The sequence below is a fragment of the Oryx dammah genome, unplaced genomic scaffold (assembly GCF_014754425.2).
Source record: "Oryx dammah isolate SB20612 unplaced genomic scaffold, SCBI_Odam_1.1 HiC_scaffold_23, whole genome shotgun sequence".
NCBI classification, from domain to species: Eukaryota; Metazoa; Chordata; class Mammalia; order Artiodactyla; family Bovidae; genus Oryx; species Oryx dammah.
The window spans coordinates 25,351,322-25,371,157 of NW_024070207.1; the positions used below are offsets into that span (position 1 = coordinate 25,351,322).

Genomic DNA, 19,836 nt, shown 5'->3' on the forward strand with positions numbered 1-19,836 from the left:
AAGTTCTTGCAATGGCTCATAAAGCTGTACAGTCTGCCCTCACCCCCCATTACTTCTCTTATCTCATCTTAGAGTTCTTTCCTCTTCCTTGAGTTCATTCTGTATGGGCTCCCCAAAACAGATCATTAAATTTCTTCCTCACTGTTCTCAGGACAAATTGGGCACTTTCCTGCCTCAGGGTTTTTGTACTGAGTGTCTTCTGTCTGGAATGCTGTTCTCCCAGATTATGTGCTTCATTTAGGTCTCTGCTCAAATAATGTCACCTTATCAGAAAGAGATCCTCTCTGACCACCCTATATACAATAACATGCCCCTCCGCGCTGCCCACTGCTCTCTCATCCCCTTACCTTGCTCCAGTGTTCTTTATAGCACTTAGCTCCATTTATTATATATTATGCATGTGCGGTTCTGCTACGCTCTCTCACGTAAGTGCTAGAGTGTGGGGATTCGAGTGCCTTTGCTTTGGCTGTATCTCCAGTGCATAGGACCTGACTCGGTGGCTCAGATGGTAAAGCGTCTGCCCGCAGTGAGGGAGACCTGGGTTCGATTCCCGGGTTGGGAAGATCCTCTGGAGAAGGAAATGGCAACTCACCCCAGTAGTCTTGCTCTGGAAAATTCTGTGGATGGAGGAGCCTGGTAGGCTACAGTCCGAGACTCGCAAAGAGTCGGACACGACTGAGTGATTTTCCTTTCCAGTACATAACTCAATGCCTGGTATGTAGTGGGTGCTCAAAAACTATTTATTAGGCCAGTGGGAACACCAGAGGGCGGCGGTGCAGCCGAGGGGCCAGGGCGGCCCGGGCGTTGGTCCTGGGCCGCGTCTCAACCTCTCCAGAGCCGGGCGCAGGCCGCGCAAAGGTGACTTAGGGAGACCTTGCGGTGTCGCCCTGGATCGCGCCTCCCGGCTGGGCTGGAAAAAAGGCGGAAGGACAGGCCGAGCGCTTTCCTGCGGGAGCCTCGAGTAGCCCCGGGCCTCGCGAGCAGCACCAGGCGACGTGCGTAGCCAGGGAGAGCTCCGGCCCCGCCCCAGGGGAGGAATTTGAAATTGGAACAGGAACGAGAAAAAAAACAAAATTTTATCAGAAGCGCTGGCGACTCTAGCCACTGAACATCACGAATTAGAGCAGTCTCTGGTCAAAGGCTCCCCGCCTCTGAGCAACTTTAGTGAGGGCGAGTCCCGTCCCTGAGCAGACTGGAAGCAGTGACTGACCACGCACTCCTTGGAAGAGGAAGCAGAGCACCCAAGCAGTAGACAGCACAGAATGTCGGAAGGTAAGGACTCTGGTGGTGGAGACGCGTTCTCCAAAGGCATCAAAAAACACAGAACCAGCTTGCCCTCCCCTATGTTTTCCAGAAATGACTTCAGTATCTGGAGCAGCCTCAGAAAATGTATCAGAATGGAACTCTCCACAATCACCATGCCAGTTATATTTAATGAGCCTTTGAGCTTCCTCCAGCGACTCACTGAATTTATGGAGCATGCATACCTCATCCACAAGGCCAGTTCGTTTGCAGATCCTGTGGAAGGGATGCAGTGGGTAGCTGCCTTTGCTGTCTCTGCTGTTGTTTCTCAGTGGGAACGCACTGGAAAGCCTTTCAGCCCACTTCTGGGAGAGACTTATGAATTAGTTTGAGATGACCTTGGTTTCAGACTCATCTCTGAGCAGGTCAGCCATCACCCACCCATTAGTGCATTTCGTGCTGAAGGATTAAACAATGATTTCATCTCTCATGGCTCAATCTATCCCAAACTGAAGTTCTGGGGGAAAAGCATAGAAGCAGAACCCAAAGGAACCATGACATTGGAGCTTCTTGAACACAATGAAGCATATACGTGGACGAATCCTACCTGCTGTGTGCACAACATCATTGTGGGAAAGCTCTGGATGCAGCAGTATGGGAATGTGGAGATCACAAACCACAAGACTGGGGACAAATGCGTGTTGAATTTTAAGCCATGCCGTCTTTTTGGTAAAGAATTACACATAGTTGAAGGCTACATTCAAGATAAAAGCAGAAAGAAGCTCTGTGCTCTCTATGGGAAGTAGACAGAATGTTTATACTGTGTTGACCTGGCCACATTTGATGCTTACCAAAAAAATGATAAGAAAAATACTGAGGAGAAGAAGAACAGCAAACAGGTGAGTGCTTCTGAGGAGTCGGATGAAATGCCAGTGCCAGAATTCCAGAGCGTGTTTGTCATCCCTGGGAGCGTTCTCCTGTGGCAAATAGCCCCGCGGCCTCCGAATTTGGCCCAGATGTATAATTTTACTAGCTTTGCAGTGGTTTTGAATGAAGTAGACAAGGAGATGGAGAGCATGCTTCCTAAGGCAGACTGCAGGCTGCGACCTGACATCAGAGCCATGGAGAACAGGGAAATGGATCAAGCCAGTGAAGAAAAAAGCGACTCGAGGAGAAACAAAGAGTGGCACGCAAGAACAGGTCCAAGTCAGGACTGGCAGACGAGGTGGTTCCATCAAGGCCCTAATCCCTATAGCGGAGCCCAGGACTGGCTTTATTCTGGCAGCTACTGGGACAGAAACTACTTCAATTTGCCTGACATTTACTAAAATGTAGACAAGTTGGGGTGTTTTGGCTCATCCACAGATAAGTCTTAAATCTATGTTTTAAAATTTTCTTCCTTAGTTTCTCCTTTTTTCAAAGGGAAAAAGCATCTCATGATAACTTGCACTTCACCCAACAATAGTGGGGCATAGGGTGATACTGGTGATGAAAGTCTTAGGAAAAATGGGTAATTCTGCTATCCAGTCATGCTTCTTTGGAATACTATTTTATACAGAGGTATGGGAAACTGCTGGCAAATATGCTTTTGATGTTTGTTGTTGCCATATTTACTGAAAGTTTATATTTAAATGTAACTTTAGCTTTATGGAATTATATAGTAACCCAAATCAAGTTTTTTGAATATTTTTATGCTGTCATGCTTGAATGTTTTAGATTTAACTTTGTAATGGTTAGAATTCTCCTATATGAGGTTTATATGCTCAAATATAGAGAAGGTTTTATGTCATTTTTTTAAAGACTACATTGAAAAGATGGCTTTTCTTCACACTATTCCTATCAATTTTACTCCTTCCCATTCCTAAAAAGAAAAAAAAATGCCTGAATGTTTGGAAGAGACAGTCCTGATTTGAAAATTCTAAACTGGAAAAAGTATTTCATTTGCTTATTTTAGTACTCTCAACTTACTTGTACAGTTTTCTATAATTAATGCCATTAGAATTAAAAAGTCAATAAAACTTAGCAATTCACAAAAATACCATAGAAATAGAGGTTTTAGGCACCATCATTACATAATGACAAACCTTTTTAAATGCTTCAACTTCCATTGACAAATGTCACCAGAGAAACTCAGTTGTATTCATGTATTATAAATATCAAACTATATAAAAGGAGGTCTTGTGCATTTGAGGTTTGCAAGGCACCTGTGTACTTAAGATATGTATGGAGACCTACTGTACAGTAGCTTTGCTCCTTTAATTGGGGTACATTAATCTTTTGGTATTTATCTACCCAATCCCAGACTGAGATTTTGCTCCTATGGGCCTTAGGTAACCTCCAGCAAGTTATTTCAATGGCTGTCTTGAAGTTAAGAAGTTATAATGAAATAATCTACCTGATGCTAATAAAGGCTTTAGAATGGTAAAAAAAAAAATTATTAAATGAATGTCTGCAGTCCCCAGTCTAGTCCAGTCTGCCATGATATCACGTGGACTGGTGCACCAGCCTCCAGACTGGTCTGTCTTGTGTCCAGATTCTACAGTCCATTCCCCACACTGAATTTTATCTTTTTAAAATTCAAATCTGATCAGCTCACTTTCTTTCTTAAAACCTTTTGATGGCATTGCTTTGCCTTTCTGATAAAGTCCAGAGTCCTTAACATGATAGCAAGGTGGCTGTTCTTTGGCCCTGACTACCTGGCCACCTGTCTTTTTCCTCAAGCATCCTGGACTGCTTGGAGTTCTTAGGTGAAGCCAGTCTCTCACTTCAGGTCCTTAGTATCTACTGACCCTCTGACTTGGATACTCTTCCTAATCCCCATTTACAGGTCTCCAGTTGAGGGTCATCTCCTAGGGAAGCCTCCTCTGAACTCTCAGACTAGGTTAGCGCCTTTAGGGTCCAGCTGCAACTCATCTCGGCTGGCATGCTTTTTATCCCCCCATATTTATTTTATTTATTTTTGGCTATGCCGCAAGGCTTGCGGGATCTCAGTTCCCTGACCATGAATTGAACCCGGGCCATGGCAGTGGAAGCCCAGAGTCCTAACCACTAGGCCACCAGGGAACCACCCCCATATTTAATTTTTTTCTAATTTGTAAGAACTATTTAGTTTTCACCTATGAAATGAAGTTGCACCATTTAATTAGAGTAATAAAAATAGTTCTTTTAAAAATTTTAATCATAAACTTTGTAAACATGAAAAATACCTTGAGCACACCACGATTTTTGCTACTCATTGTCCTGTTTCTTTCCATAACACTTGTTAGAACAGTTTACTTTGCCTTCCACCTCAGTGTGTGTGTTAAGTTGCTTTACCTGTGTCCAACTCTCTGTGACCCTATGGACTGTAGCCCTCAGGCTCCTCTGTCCAAGGGAATCTCCAGGCAAGAATACAGGAGTGGGTTGCCATGCTCCAGAGGATCTTCCTGACTCAGGGATCGAACCTACGTCATTTTACATCTTCTGCATTGGCAGGTAGTTTATCTACCACTAGCGCCACCTAAGTTTCTCTTTCTCCAACTGCCTCTACAACTTTTTCTTTCATTTCTGGTTTTTTTTTTTTTTTTTCGGTCTCATCCCTTAAATGCTGTTTTCTGTGTCATACTTTCTTAAGCCCTTTTCCCGCTAGGCTTCTGATGTATCCCCACTGTACTTAATACATTCTGTTAAAGAATATATGACATTGTATGAAATGACTTTGATTCTGAATTCTCTCAAGGGCTGGAATTGGCTTAATCCTGAGAGGTCAGCCCAGTACACTTTTGTTTTTGTACTCATCAGACCTGCACTGTGTGATGTCCAGCTCCATGAGGTCAGGGGCTATGTCTATCTTCCTTGCTAATATCCCGTATGCTAGGCACAGTGCCTGACAAGGGTGGCTCCTCAAAGAATATCTTTAAATAGATTAATGTATATGAATATAAAAACTCTAACCCACAATTTATTCTTACATCTTTTCCCTGGGATCAGCCCAAATTCTAGTCAGATCAATAAAAATTTACTAGTCATTTGTCCTAACTGGCCTCCCTGCCTTCCATCTTGCTGCAGTCTGATAGCCTGTAACCATAGTTACATTAAAAAAAAAGTTTGATTGTGTTCCCCTCCCCAAATCTCTTTACCTACAGAATATAGTCAAAGCTCCTCGGCTTGGGTTCAAGGCTTTGGCCCCGATCTCCTTTTTCAGACCTGAGTTTATTTATTAAGTGCTTATTGTATGCCAAGCACTGGCCTGGTCACTGAGGAATTCACAGGCTAGTTGGGAAAACAGGTACATAGATTAATAGGGCATGATCAGCTCTATGAAAACAGTTTCAGACACTGGATTATAAAATGTTAGGTTTTTGCCTTCTGCAGGTTCACAAGTTCAGTCCAGAACTGCATAGGGTCACTACCAGCTACATTTCAAATGTTCAACAGCCACATGAAGCTAGTGGCTATCATATTGGACCCCGGAGCACAGACCATTTCAATCATCCATGGAAGGAGTTAATGCTCTCCTATGCTTCAAGGAGAGCAAGGAGCAGTCCCCATACACAGATTGCAGGGCTAGCTACCGGTCCTCCATCCTAATTCTCCCACTCTTACTGCTCCCCCAACCCCTAACACACACACACACCTTGGCTGGGGTGTATTTTGAAGTACTACAGGCTCCCAAAATATCATGCATGAAAATACTTTCATAAATTATTAAGTGATGCCTAATTGTGATATAATAAATAGGTTCAGTTCTTGTTTTTATCACAGCTTTGGTCACTTCAAGCAAATTCTAGCTCTTTTGTTGAACTTCTCCCATCCCCCAAATTTATGTAAAAGGGTTATGAAAAGTAACTGTTACACACAGGCAGCATTTATACCAGGTAAAACTCCAGATTTTACCTACCTTGATGCTTTTGCAAGCCATCCATCCAGGACCCCACTTCACCACCCACCTTTTCTTCTCACTCACTTTCCCTAGAAAGGAAGGACAAGAGTTAAAATTTCCAAAACAACAAAACGTTTATTTTGAGATTTGAGAATAAAGGGAAAATTTAAGTAATGGGAACTGGATCGTCATCGGGGTCTTCTGGGAAATCTGAAGCACCACCCCCTTCTGCAGCTCGGTGCTTCTCCAGTTTAGCAATCAATTCTTTCGCTGGATTGAAGACGCCATTGGTCTGCTGGTCACAGACATAGCAGCGCGGGGTGGTGCGGAAATGCTGCAGCGCGCAGCTCTCGCAGAAATAATGCCTGCACTTGGTGACAACTGGGTTTTGGAAGGTCTGGCGACAGATGAAACACTTGAATGGTATTTCCTCCTCATCGCTTCCCACTTCATAGTTTTCATCCTCATAGACACCATAGCGACCCTCATCAAGCTCGCGTTCGATCTGCCACCCGTGCTTGTAATCTGAACGGTCATGGAGGAATTTGCAGCTGTCTCCGAAGCCGCAAAAGCCAGTCTCCTTGTAGTCCTTACAAATGTCGGGCTGGTAATCCCAGCGCACGGTGGCACGCAGATGCTCGGGAGCTCGGATGGGGCCCTTCCTCACCATTCCGGAGGAAGCATTGCCCATAGACGTATCTTTGGGTTTCATGTATTTTTGATAATTATTGATTCCCCGATAGATCTTGTCATCTTCCTTGCCCCTCAGCTCCTCCTGGATCTTCTGGCTGCGCTCAAAGATGGCTTGTGCGTCACGCTCCTTCTCTGTGTCTAGCTCGTAGACAGCAGTCGCCCCCATATCTTCTGGCCCCACGGGTTTCGCCGAGCGAGTGGACTTATAGACCACGCCGAGACTCTCGGATTTGTTCTCCTCCTCCTCCTCGCTACTCAGGTCGCCGTATGCCACCTTCTGTTTACCACTGCCACGAGTCTTCTGTATCATCGGATTGTGGACCGCTCGCTTCTTTTCCGGGCGAACCACAGTGTTCCCTTCGTCACTGCTGCTGCTGCTGTCTCCGGACTCCTGGTTGCAGATTGGGCGCTTCCTGCGGCCTGCAGCCACTTTTCGCCCAGGCTTTTTGAAAAGAAAGGTGCACACCTGGTCTGTCGTCTTTCCTGGGGAAAGTTGCTCTGCCATTTTTAGAGTCTTGAGGTCCGAAACGGCGATGGTCTACTGGCTGGCGCGGGGCTGGCTGGCGTTACTGCACGTCGGGCGCACGACTGCGAGTTGATGCAAAATCTGCTGCAGAAAGAGGACTGCGGGAGCAGGGAGTGCGCGAGAGCGCGGGCGGCACCCTTCTTGAGCCCTGCCGCGCCCCGTCGCTTCCTCTGGAGGCTTACGTGACTCCTGCCCTGCTCGCGCGCAGCCGCGGAGCTTACCCGGAAGAGATCGAAGCCGGGTCACCTTTAAGGGACCTGTAAGGGAGTGTTTGGCCTCGGGAACGGCGTCGCGATGTGGTTCGAGGTTCTCCCCGGGATCGCCGTCATGGGCGTGTGCTTGTTCATCCCGGGAATGGCCACCGCGCGCATCCACAGGTTCAGTAACGGGGGTAAGGTAAGGCGGCTTCTCCGGCCCGGCGGCTGATTCCATCGCTGCCGTTACGTAATGGATGGTGGCGTCTGGAGGCCCTTAGGACCCGGAGGCTGTCTCCGAGATGGTAATACTGAGATCCGTCCTCGCCAGTCTTTTTTATTGCCTAAAAGCGGAGACTTGCGGAACGAAACCCGTCCGGAACCGTATTCCATTTAAGCCAGGGCGGGAGGGTGGAGTAGAGACTGGGGGCTGGAAAGGTAGGGGATTAAAAGAGGTTAAGTCCAAACTCCTAGGCAGAGGAGAAAGAACATAGAAAGTATTAGTCACTCAGTCGTGCCCGACTCTGCAATCCCATGGACTGTAGCCCGCCAGGCTCCACTGTCCATAGAATTCTCCAGGCAAGAATACTGGAGTGGGTTATCATATCCTCCAGGGGATCTTCCCGACCTAGGGATCGAACCGGGGTCTCCTGCATTGCAGGCAGATTCTTTACCGTCTGAACCACCAGGAAAGCCCTACCTAGGCAGAGGAGAGAGGCGTCAATTAGTCTTGCCTCCACTCCAAGTCTCTTTTCTGGCTGGATTTTGGTTTTAATTTCTCGCATCCATATCTCTGTAGCTTCTCGTTTTTCACTTTGTCCTAGCCTTGATGTAATTAGTCTTGTTTTTTTTTTTTTTTTGGCCTTGACGCGCTGTTTGTGAAATCTCAGTTCCTCGACTTGGGATTGAACCTGGGTAACTGGCTGTGAAAGCGCCAAGTCCTAATCACTGGAAGGCCAGGGAATTCCCCTTAATTAGGTTTTTACCTTGACATTTTTTTTAATCCCCCACTTTCTCTTGCAAGCCTTTAGGAATTTAGCTCAAGCTCCTGTTATTCACTTTAGGATTGTGCTTTTCCTCTCTAACTAGTTCTTTAGTCAAGTCAAGTCAAGTGAAGTCGCTCGGTCGTGTCTGACTCTTTGCGACCCCATGGACTGTAGCCTGGCAGGCTCCTCTGTCCATGCGATTTCCAGGCAAGAATACTGGAGTGGGTTGCCATTTCCTTCTCCAAGGGATCTTCCCAACCTAGGGATCGAACCCGGGTCTCCCGTGGGCAGATGCTTTTACCATCTGAGCCACCAGGGAAGTCATAAAGTATCAATGTATTTGGTTTCTGGTTTTGTGATTGTCTTTCACTTGTGACCTACCGCTGTTCTTTCAACTCAGTGTCCCCAAAAGGAACAAGTAGTCATGACTTTAAAAAAAAAAAAAAAGAGGAAAGAAAAAGAAAATGATGCTGGTTAAAACAGAAAGTGTAAGAAATCGTGGTTACCATCTTAATTCTAAAGTTTAGTGGTCCGATTTTATTTAAGATTCTATCTTAATTTGGTTTTTATATGAGTGATGATTCCATTTTTCTGGAATGTCACTTATTAAAGTTCTAATATCTCTGTTGGCTCACTCACCTTTATAAACTGCAATAATGATTTCCTTTCATTGTAGGAAAAAAGGGTTGCCCATTATTCATATCAGTGGTATTTGATGGAAAGAGATAGGCGTGTCTCTGGAGTAAACCGTTACTATGTGTCAAAGGTAAGATGGTTCTGATGCTAACTCACCTGTCAGGGTTGAGGTGCATTCTGGTTAACGTTTTCCAAAGGGCTTACAGCAGACTGGGAAAATGCAAATTAAAGTAGCACAGTGCCTTTTACATACTTAATGATCATCTTATTCTCTGCATTGTCTGCCTATATCCTTTCTTGTTCTGTTGTCTTTTTTCTTTTTGATTTTCAAAGGTTCTTATTATACATTACAGATGTTAATCTTTTGTCTCTTTTATATTTGTCCTTTTTACTTTATCCTGGCTTTCATCAGATAGATTTTTAATCTGGATGTTCTGTTTATCATAGTTTACATTGATACAAAAGACTTTCGCATCCAAGATTCTAAAAAATATTTCTACAGTTTCTCCAAATACAATTAACAGTCCTTTCCCCTTTTTCACAGTTAGTACTCTGACCTGTCTACAGGTCATTTGGGGGTATAATGTGAAGCAAGGGTTTAACTTTAGTTTTTTCCAAGAAACAGCCAGTTATAGGAATTATCATATAGAACAGTCCATTTTTTTGTTTCAGATACTGTAGTAAACTAAATTTCCATATACACATGGGCCTGTTTTACTAATGTACTCTTTTGTACTCCATTGGTTTGCCAATTCATGCACCAGTACATTAAAGAATTACTATGATTTATATTTGATTGAATCACGAAATGACTTTTTGTGGGTCTAAAATGGTCAAACAGTAGCATTTCCATATGGTTTGGCCTAATAGTATGTTCTTATATGTTGTAGAAGTTTGTCCTCATTCTTTAAAAAGATTATTCCTACAATAGAAACAGAATACCTGGACTGTGTTATTTTAACAACCTGGAAGAAACGTCATCACTGATGACACTTTTAGTCTATAGTTTCTAAAGCATTTGGTTGTGAACTGAGTGTGATAGAATGGTCTTCTGAAGTGTCATGCCTACAGGGCAAAAGTTTTGCGGGGGTGGGGGGGAGCAGGGGAGGGTGGTCCCTGAACTTGAATTCTGACTCTATTACTTCCTGACTGACTTAAGCAAGGGTCTTTTAACCTGGCTGAGCCTTCGTTGTTTGTTTGTTTGTTTTTAACTTTTTTCATTTGTAAAAAAGTAGAATAAGGCTAATCATCTCTTCCTGATGTTGGCTATTGTTTTAAAAAACAGTTTTAAGTGATATGTTTGCTACTGTCAGAAAATGAAAACTAGGAATCATTATAGGTTCTAGGAGTCATTGTACATCTTTGAGAAGAACAGAATTCTCTCATTTTCCTTTTTAAACTGTTTTTCAGGGTTTGGAGAACATTGATTAAGGACACGTTTTCCTGGTTGATGAAGAACAACTCAGTCATGCTCTTCTATCCCTGCTAGTAGATTATGCAGCATATTGTGTAGCATGCATTGTATTTTGTAGTGTGTAATAAAAATAAAAAATAAAATCCGAGGTTTTCTTTACTTTTTAAAATAATACTACACAAGATCAAGACGTCTACCCGATGTATTGTTATCACTTTAAAAAAACTAGAAGGCAACTGAGGCTTGTAAAATTACAGCTGTAATCTACACCAAGCACCAATAACTGCCCAGCGCATGATGTGTCCAAAGGTAGTTCCTACTCTTGCAGTAGGTATTAAAATATTGGAAAACAGTGTTTCTTCGGAGATTGCTAGAAGGATACAGAAAATAGTAGTATTTTTTTCCTTGTTCCTTTTCTGGGTGAATCCCTATATGCTTAAAATTCCAGACTGCACCTTCATCATTCGTGTATCCTGTATCCACATATAGTAGTCACTTAAGTGTTGATTCTTATTTTAGCTTATTATGTAGAGCAGCAACAATGATAATGTTGATTAAAATGAATGTATTTGAAATAAAGAATTGCATGTCCAGTGCTAAAGGTAACCAGATAACATTAAGATCTGAAAAGGTGTAACTACTGTGAAGAAGGTGATAATCCATGTGTATAGATCAACACCCCAGGTGACCACGGAACCTCTAGGTGAGAAAATTAAGTTACCTTTCTTCTCCCATCTTTTATCCAGGCCTTCCCAGATGGTAAAGAATCCACCTGCCAATGCAGGAGATGGAGGTTTGATCCCTGGGTCGGAAAGGTCCCCTGGAGAAGGGAATGGCAACCCACCCCAATATTCTTGCCTAGGAAACCCCATGGACAGAGGGGCCTGGTGGGCCACAGTTTGTGGGGTTGCAAAGGAGTCAGACTTGACTGAGCAGCTAAACAACAACAACAGGTTTTTTTTAAATCCAGTTTAACATTTGATCTACTGGTGAATTTAAACACACCTGCACTGTGTGGCTTCTGTTGACCTCATCTTACAGGACAGTGCTTACAGAGGACCGAGGTGGCAGTCACATTCAGAGGAATACTCTATATTGTGCCACCTTAAAGGAAAGCTGTGGTCATGATTACAAATTTAATACAACCTCTGGTCTATACAACCTCAGACCCAGTGCGTAACCAGGTGTAGAGAGAGAGCAGGTAGTACAGAGAGGAATACATTAATAAATCTGTCACTAAATGTATTGATTTTTAGGTCTGTTCTCTGTCCATGGGCCTCTAGGTGGGGCCTATCCACTAGCAGATTCATCCTTAGATAAACGTCAGGGCTTGTCACAGCAAGGAGCTGCAAAGTGACAGAAATCAGTTGGTCAGGTTCAGCATTAGCATCCGAATTCTTCAACTCCCTTTTTGGTAGCACTTGCTATGAAATTTAGCCTTATTTTTATACTCTACTGCCAGGGAGTGAACCAGATTAAAACAATTTGAAGCCAGAAGACTATAGTGATGCTTTGCAGCCCGTGTTTCTCTTGATTTTTTGAAAGTGCAGTTAGAAGGGTTTTCTTATAGCAGCGCTGACAGATGTGATCTGGCTACTGACCTCAGATTCACTACTCACCTGCTTTTAAGGCCAGTTGAAAGGACACTTGGGAAATGATGCCATTCATTTGGTTTTATTACTTTTTTGATTGAAGTATAGTTGATGTACAATATTATATAAGTTTCATGTACACAACAAAGTGATTCACAATTTTTAAAGGTTTTATACTCCATTTATAGTTATAAAATATGGGCTATGTTCCTTGTCCTATACAAGGCATCCTTGTAGCTGATTTTATACATATGGTTTTATTCTTTATCTTTAATTTTTAAAAGAGATACCATACATAGCTCAAAAATCTGACAATATAAGTTGTTCAGTGAAAAGACTTCAAGTTCCCTGCCCATCACCTACCCCACTGTCACACTACCCTGATGGGTTTCTATGCATGGAGAAAAATAAATGCATGTTCTTCTGTCTTCTGTGATGGTAACACTTGACATGTATTTTACCTCTGTCACTTGTTTGGAAGAATGGTTCTGGTTTGAAATTATATTTAACCAGGCTGCCATCATTATTTCTAGGGTCAAGTGAAATCGTCACTAGGAAAAGACTTTGAAAAAGATTAGAGGAAGCCATACACTTTCAGAAGGGAGAGGAAGAGGATGGCCCTACCCTTTGTTTGGGAAACACTTTTAAGTGAAATATTTATGGGAAAAAAAGACATTCTAGAATCAGCAATTCCTACTTATAAGGACCCTTAGACATTTAGTCCAAATTCTGATTCTTCAGATGAGGAAACCGGTTCAGGGATGGGAAGCAGTCACCTGGCTAGCTAGTAGCAGACTTAGAGACTAGAATCCTGGTGTCTTGACTCCCAAACTCCTGTGCTTTTAGTCTTTATAACTCACTTCAGTAAACCCTTCCTTTTATCTGGGCTTCCCTGATAGCTCAGTTGGTAAAGAATCCATCTGCAGTGCAGGAGGAGACCCGGGATTCATTCCTGGGTCAGGAAGATCCCCTGGAGGAGGGAAAGGCTACCCACTCCAGTATTCTGGCCTGAAGAATTCCATGGACTGTATAGTCGATGGGATCGCAAAGAGTCGGACTCGACTGAGCGACTTTCACTTTCTTTTCACTAAACCCTGCTGAGTGGATGCCACACGAGGCACTATGCCCCAGATATGAACAAGACACAGCCCCGCCCTTCTGGAGCTCAGTCAGTGTGACTGCAAGGCCATTACAGGATGGGGTGCTGAGTTCTGTGACAGGTCTGCAGAAGGTGCTGCGAGCACAGAGCGGGGCCTGCCCCAGTCTTCGGATGGGGGAAAGGGGAACGGCTTCAGGTAAGTTCCAGGTGATGCCCACACCAAGCCAAGTCTTGAAGGTTGGAGAGCACTTAGGAGATAAGCAACTGAGGTGAGAAAAAAGCGTGAGTGTGGGCACATCACACTAGCATGGCTGCGTGGGAAAGCGCCACAAGTCGTGCAGAACTAGAGCAAAAAGGGGCGTGGCCGGAAGGAGAGGGAAGAGAGACTGGAGAGGCTGATCGGTCTTCCGCGGTGTTGGACTTTCTCCCGGGCAGCTGGGAGCTCTGCGGGCGGCAGGCAGGAGAGTGAGGTGGGGATCCGGCTCCGTTTGCGGGGCTGCTCTGCGGAGCACCGACTGCAAGCCGTGGTTCTCAGCCAGGGCGAGTTTCGTTCCTAGACACATTTAAAAGTTTGGAGATGGTACCATCACCCGGGGGTCTGGGGAGGTGCTACTGCCATCTAGTGGATAGAGGCCGGCAACGCTCAACAGCCTGAGCGCAGGGGCTGGCCCTCCCAGGGTAGTTTTAGGAAGTCCATGATATCAACACTGCTGAGACTGAGAAACCCTGAAAACAGCCAGGTCTCCATCAAGCAACATGGCTTCTTCCTCCTGTTCCTCGTCCTTTTTTCATTCAAGTTCAGATTCCAGATTCTCCCTCGTGTATGCGTGCTAAGTTGCTCCAGTCGTGTCCCACTCTGTGCAACCCCATGGGCTGTAACCCACCAGGCTCCTGTCCATGGGACTCTCCGGGCAATAGTACTGGAGTGGATTGCTATGCCATTCTCCGGGGGATCTTCCCCTCCCAGGGATTGAACCTGAGTCTCTTTACGTCTCTTGCATTGGCAGGTGGGTTCTTTACCACTAGCACCACTTGAGAAGCCCCAGTTCTCCCTTCGCTCCTCTGTAAACCTGAACTTTATCCCATCCTCAGAGGCTTTTGTTTTCCCACAGGTGTATCCCAACTCGCCGTGAGTGACGCATCTCAGGTCGGGAAGGGCAAAGAACAAACCGTTTCTTTTCCGAAGGGCTGTGGAGACTGGGAACACTGAGGGTACCTGTACATCAGGAGGCTCTGCCCCCTATCAGCTGTGCGACCTCAGGCAAGTCACTTCACTACTCTGAGCCTCAGATCTCCCATCTTTTAAGGGAGGATAGTCGGCGCTCTGCACACATCCCTGGGTATCTCTGGCTGTCAGGATGTCGTGTCTGTGGAGCAGTTTGTAAATGGACGGCATCGTGCCTATGGAAGCTGTCTAGTCTGCCCCCAGCTCCCCCAAAGGCACACAAATGTGGTGTCGGGAGGACCCTCAGACCCAGTGCGTAACCAGATGTAGGCAGTGGCAGCAGTCTTGGCTTCTCTCTTGGAACCTGTGATTACAGCCTGGGGGTTCACAGAACACTGCAGCAAAGATGGCACTAACTTTGATAAGGACACAAATTACTCTGAAGTTGTCTTCTGAAAGAGAGAAAGATGCAGTTTCCTGCCACTGTGCCAACCCAGGTCCTGGTTTACCCCTCCAGGTAGATGCTCCCTGCTCTGTTCGAGGGGAAGGTGGTGACTGGATAGGACTGAAGCTCGTCATCCTCAGCAGGAAACTTCGGGATTGTGGGGAGAGACTTAAACATCACTTGGTTTTCAAGATTTTACATCACCCTGATGCTTTTGTGACCCGAGAACTCAAAATTATTCTACTACACTTTTGTACTTTCACACTTTTGTGACACACAAGACATATGGAACGATTATAGAGGTTTTTTTTTCCAAGTGTGTTGATGCAGATTTTGCATGTCTAAAAGACATTGACTTCCCTGGTGGCTCAGCTGGTAAAGCATTCGCTTGCAATGTGGGAGACCTGGGTTCGATCCCTGGGTTGGGAAGATCCCTTGAAGAAGGGAACAACAGCCACCCACTCCAGTATTCTGGCCTGGAGAATTTCATGGACTGTATAGTCCATGGGGCCGCAAAGAGTTGGTCATGATTGAGTGACTTTCACTTTCAAAGACTCTAGCATTCAACTTCTTGATTTGAGTCTGTGTGCTTGTATAATGCTGCCTTCCTCCCGCCACCACATCCACATGCTCCTGACCAAACAGCTCACCTCTGAGGTTCGCATACTCGGGAATGCTCTTTTTGGGATATGCTCTTCTTATGCTTCCCAGATGAAGCTGGAGTAGAGTCTGAGCTGGGGAGGAGAATGTTCTTAGAACCCTCACAGTTTGATGCATGGTTGAGAAAAGACAAGATGAAGACATTTCTGGAAAGAATCAATCCAAGGCTATGTTTGCATAATCTTTCATCATTAAAGGTTTCTTAGGTATATTTGCGTGTCCTCTGTGTCTGATGCTGTGGGCCACCCCCCAGAATTTATTGCTCTTTGGCAATAAAGAGCCAAATCACCAGTTTGGGGATTTCCACAAATCTTGACTGAGGACTAAAGACTGAATTGTTCTTTTCAGGGCATCATTGAGAAAATGGCCTAGCAGATCTGACTTGTGTTAACCCATGTAAATGCTGCTTTATTTGTTTGCAGACATTTTGTTTCATTTGTTGTTTTGTTTCACAGCAGGTGTCTTCCTTAATTCCAGAAAACATGGAGAAATCAATTATTATATGGGCTAGAGGGTGGTCGAGAAATAAAATTTACAAGCAAGTATGCAATTTCTTTTTTAACTTTATTTTTTATTTTTGGCTGCAATGGGTCTTCATTGTGGCAAGCAGGGGCTACTCTCTAGTTGAAGTGCACAAGGTTTCATTGCAGTGGCTTCTCTTGTTGTAGAGCCTAGCCTCTGGTGCACATGGGTTTCAGTAGTTGCAGCATGCAGGCTCAGTAGTTGTGGCTTGCAGGCTTAGTTGCTCTGTAGCCTGTGGAATCTTCCTGGACCAGGAATCAAACCCATGTCCCCTGCATGAGCAGGGGGATTCTTATCCATTGCACCACCAGGTAAATCCAACAAGTATGCAATTTCAATTATGACACCAAAGAACTGTAATGCCGAAGGCAGTAGGAGAAAAAGGAAGACAATGGAAACACTGAGTGTCACTTGCCCCCAAGAAAACAAGAAGCTTTCATGTGTGTTTAAGATTTTCTTTGGCATACCTGCCTGTCCCTGTGTGCCACCTACCACGCGGCTGAGGAATGTCTGTTTCACTTAGCAGACCGATTGTTTTCCTTTTAGGCTTAATACTCTTTGTTTCTAGAGGTCAGAAAACAGTGCAGGCCCCCAGAAGCCCACTCCCATCTCTTAGCTTTAAGATCCTAGTCTTTGGGTCAAGCTGGGTCAGGTCTCTAGGGCAACTCTGGAGTTTTCATCCAGTGTCTGTTAAGGGCGGCCCAATGTGGGAATGACCATTTAAGCATCCCCATTGAAAGGCCAGCCATCTGGGAACAGTTTTGCCATAGTACTTGTGTTCTGAGCAGGAAGCTGTTCAATGAGGCACTCCTCCAAGGGCAGACCTGCATGCTCAAGGACCGCTGGAATGTTGCAAGAGGTCTTTGTAACATCATAGCTCTCAGGGATCTACCCCCCTGGGGCTGACAGGCACAGTACTCAGGGTGTGTGGCCTTTATGGATGGAGAACAGGCCTCCATTTAGGAAAGGCCCTGGGCTCCTATCACCTCCTCTCCCTTCCCGGGACAGTCTGGTCAGGCCTTTTACGGTGGAAGTGAAGTCAGTCAACCACACTTGCTGAGAAGCTGCCCAAACCCATGGTGCCTTGCTACATTTGACTCACTGCTTATTTTTTCAGGTAAGCACAGTTTATCCTCCCAACTAGACTGTAGGTGCACTGAAGAGGGGGAAACTTGTTTCAGCTTCACTTCACTTCAGGGCCTGCAGCACTCAGAAGACCTCTGCTAGCTGACTGGGATCACTTGCCAGGGGATCGTCAGCATATAGCATGAGCTTCATCTCTGAGAACAGCCTTGTGGGGCATAGGCCAGGGTTGGGGGAGTAAGAAGATAAACAAAGGAAGGGGGTGACAGGCTGAGCATGAAGGTACCAGGAGAGGTGAAGGCAGGAGCTGAGAGGGAACAAACATGACTGAAGGGCTATGTTGAGGCCGTCTGATCGCAGGTTGGAAAAGAATTTCCAGACACAGGGCATTTCAGAAGGGAGTGAGTTTTTATTAAGAACAAAGAGCAGAGAGAATGTGGGCACTCTGAATACAGTGGAATGACCTCCTGACAGAGGAGGGAAAGCTGACAGTTTTCATGGGTTAATAGCCAATTTTTATAGCCTCAAGACAAAGAAAATTCCTGCTGGAAGGCTGGCATTAGGTGATGGGTTGGGGCGCTATGGGGGTGTTTAGTGGAGTGGGCACCTTGGCCTACTTGGGAGTCAGGAACTTCTTAGTGATGATCAGGGGGGCTTTTGGCAACCATTACAAAGGGGCTCAGTCAGCTTGGGAGGTGGCCTTGGTTCTGGGCTTCGATTCTGTGGCCTTGGTGCAAGGCCTCGCACCTGTGGCCTGGGACAAGCCTCAACAGGTTTCAGGTGGGAAGGAAGAAAAGCCAAGGCCCAGGGTGCGGCTGTCCTTCCTCCTGCGCTGATGTCAGCTGCCCCTGCGGGACCCCCTGCCCGCTTCTGCCCCCCTCCCCAACTTGTTCCTCCCCTAACTGTCCTCAAGTCAGGAAGAAGCTGACAGTGGCCAAAGCAACACCCCCCACAGAGCACCGCATCCTGGGTACAAATTCACCCCACTTTCCACACGCGGGGCAAGCGAGGCCCCGCCCCTTCTCCCTTCCCTGCCTGGAGCAGGGAGAAAGCCTGGGAGACGGCACGTTTCTGACCCCGTGTGACCCCGTGTCCAAGGTCCCCCGCAAGCAGACCGCGCACACTCACCAGGCTGCCCACAGGCTCTAGAAGGGCCCCGAGGTGGGGCCGCGGGGCATGTCTTTGCACACAGGCTCCACGTTCTCGAAGGCGCAGGCTGGCGCGCGGCTGGAGCAGGCGCTGCCCCCGCTCTCCCCGGGCCCGGCCCCAGCTCCAGGGCAAGAGCTCGGGGACCGGGGTGTGTGAGAGGGGAGCTGCCAGAGGCTTATTTCCTGCTTTCTCCTCCTGCCCCACCTGCTTCTCTCCCATCTGTGCCATCACTTACAAACCGCCCCCTCCCCTCAACACTCTTGTGCGGCGCCGCCTGGGGAGGGGGCATCGGAGGAGGGCATGGTTTGGAAGACCCTGTCCTCGTTGCTGATGAGGGTTCAAAAGGTCTCTCAATCTGTTAGGCCCAGAGGCCAGAATTTGTCGCTTCAGTGAGGGGCTTGGCTGGGGGTAGAAGGTGACGTTCTGGCCACCCACTTGAAGCTTCTGCCTCAAAGAGGAAGGAGCCTTTCTAATCAGCTGGGAAATCTTTCCTGGCTCCCTCTTGAGAACATTTTTACCTTCTAAGAGCGTCTCATCGGTGGATTGCACATCTCTCTCCTCTGGGCGGTTAAGAATCCTACTGCCCACCCTTCTATGCTCACCCTGGGCCTCGCACCAATGGCCCCAGGGCTTCTTAGGTCTTGCTGTCCCTGCCGCATACAGGTGGCTGGAGCTCTGTCCTTTTGGAGTGCAGGTGCCTCCCGGCCCAGTGTTTCCAGTTCCCCCTCTTTCTCCCAGGGAGCCCAGGAGAAGGGCAGGGCTGTGGATCAGGGCCTGCTGAGGCACTAGAAGGTTCATGGCAGTTGGTCCGATGGGCCGTATGGGAGTCAGATCAACAAACAGAACTCAGGCCAGTCCTCATCATCCAGTGTTTTCACAGCTCAGGAACATCTGTGCTCCCCAATGTCAGTGTCCACACGAGCCCTCCTCCTGCCTTGGCTCTGATTTACCAAGCACTGTTCTCAGCCTTTTCTGTAAAACTGATTTGATCCTCATTAAGAATCCTATTCCACAGGCACTGTCACCCCCATTTTATAGACAAACTAAGAAATGTTAAGTAAATTGTTCCTGGGTATATGCTGATAACTATTACAATATAAGCTTATCCTGGATTCATAAAAGACATCTTTGAAAACAATCAGGCACACAAGGGAGATCTTAACCTCAGAGGTTGGGAATAAATAAGTGAAAGCTCAGTCAGTGAAGGTGGACAGCTCTGGGTTTGAGTTTTAGCCAACTTATGTAATACACTCTGTGCCCCTCCTCAACTGTAATGAAAACACCAACACCTACTTCTTGGGGCTATTGTGATGTATCACTTCCCAGTGACTGGCACACAATAAGGACTCCCAGTATATACCAGCTGTGAGGCTCACTACTGGAGCAGCCCTGCAATCCCACCTGCTGGGGGGAAGCTAGCTTGGACAGGACAGCCTAGTCCTGATCCATAGGTCAAATTGCTGCTGTGACTGGACTAGCCCCTTCTCTCACTAACGGAAGAAGTCAATCATTTGGGCTTTGGTTTCTATTGGCTGAAATTGGTGTTGTCCTGGTAGCACATGTAAACAT

The 19,836-nt window shown here is 46.2% G+C and overlaps 2 protein-coding genes and 1 pseudogene across 2 annotated transcripts; 2 read left to right on the top strand and 1 right to left on the bottom strand.

Annotated features, from left to right (window-relative positions):
• The first annotated feature begins 1,069 nt into the window (after positions 1–1,069).
• LOC120881454 lies at positions 1,070–3,676 on the top strand (annotated as a pseudogene).
• Positions 3,677–6,212: 2,536 nt separating this feature from the next.
• Positions 6,213–7,496, bottom strand: RNF113A (ring finger protein 113A). Its single transcript, XM_040265159.1, has one exon. The coding sequence runs from the start codon at positions 7,299–7,301 to the stop codon at positions 6,270–6,272; it is 1,032 nt and encodes a 343-aa protein (XP_040121093.1). The 5' UTR covers positions 7,302–7,496; the 3' UTR covers positions 6,213–6,269.
• NDUFA1 (NADH:ubiquinone oxidoreductase subunit A1) lies at positions 6,458–10,697 on the top strand. The gene is made up of 3 exons (XM_040265162.1): positions 6,458–7,718; positions 9,179–9,268; positions 10,549–10,697. Exons 1-3 carry the CDS (start codon positions 7,617–7,619, stop codon positions 10,567–10,569), a joined length of 213 nt encoding a protein of 70 aa, XP_040121096.1. The 5' UTR covers positions 6,458–7,616; the 3' UTR covers positions 10,570–10,697.
• The last annotated feature ends 9,139 nt before the right edge of the window (positions 10,698–19,836 follow it).

Bases quoted from the DNA above. Each gene is read 5' to 3' on its own strand.
- RNF113A (XM_040265159.1), bottom strand. From the start codon at position 7,301: ATGGCAGAGCAACTTTCCCCAGGAAAGACGACAGACCAGGTGTGCACC.
- NDUFA1 (XM_040265162.1), top strand. From the start codon at position 7,617: ATGTGGTTCGAGGTTCTCCCCGGGATCGCCGTCATGGGCGTGTGCTTG. The intron at 7,719-9,178 runs GTAAGGCGGCTT...CTTTCATTGTAG, and splicing joins GGTTCAGTAACGGGGGTAAG to GAAAAAAGGGTTGCCCATTA. The intron at 9,269-10,548 runs GTAAGATGGTTC...ACTGTTTTTCAG, and splicing joins ACCGTTACTATGTGTCAAAG to GGTTTGGAGAACATTGATTA.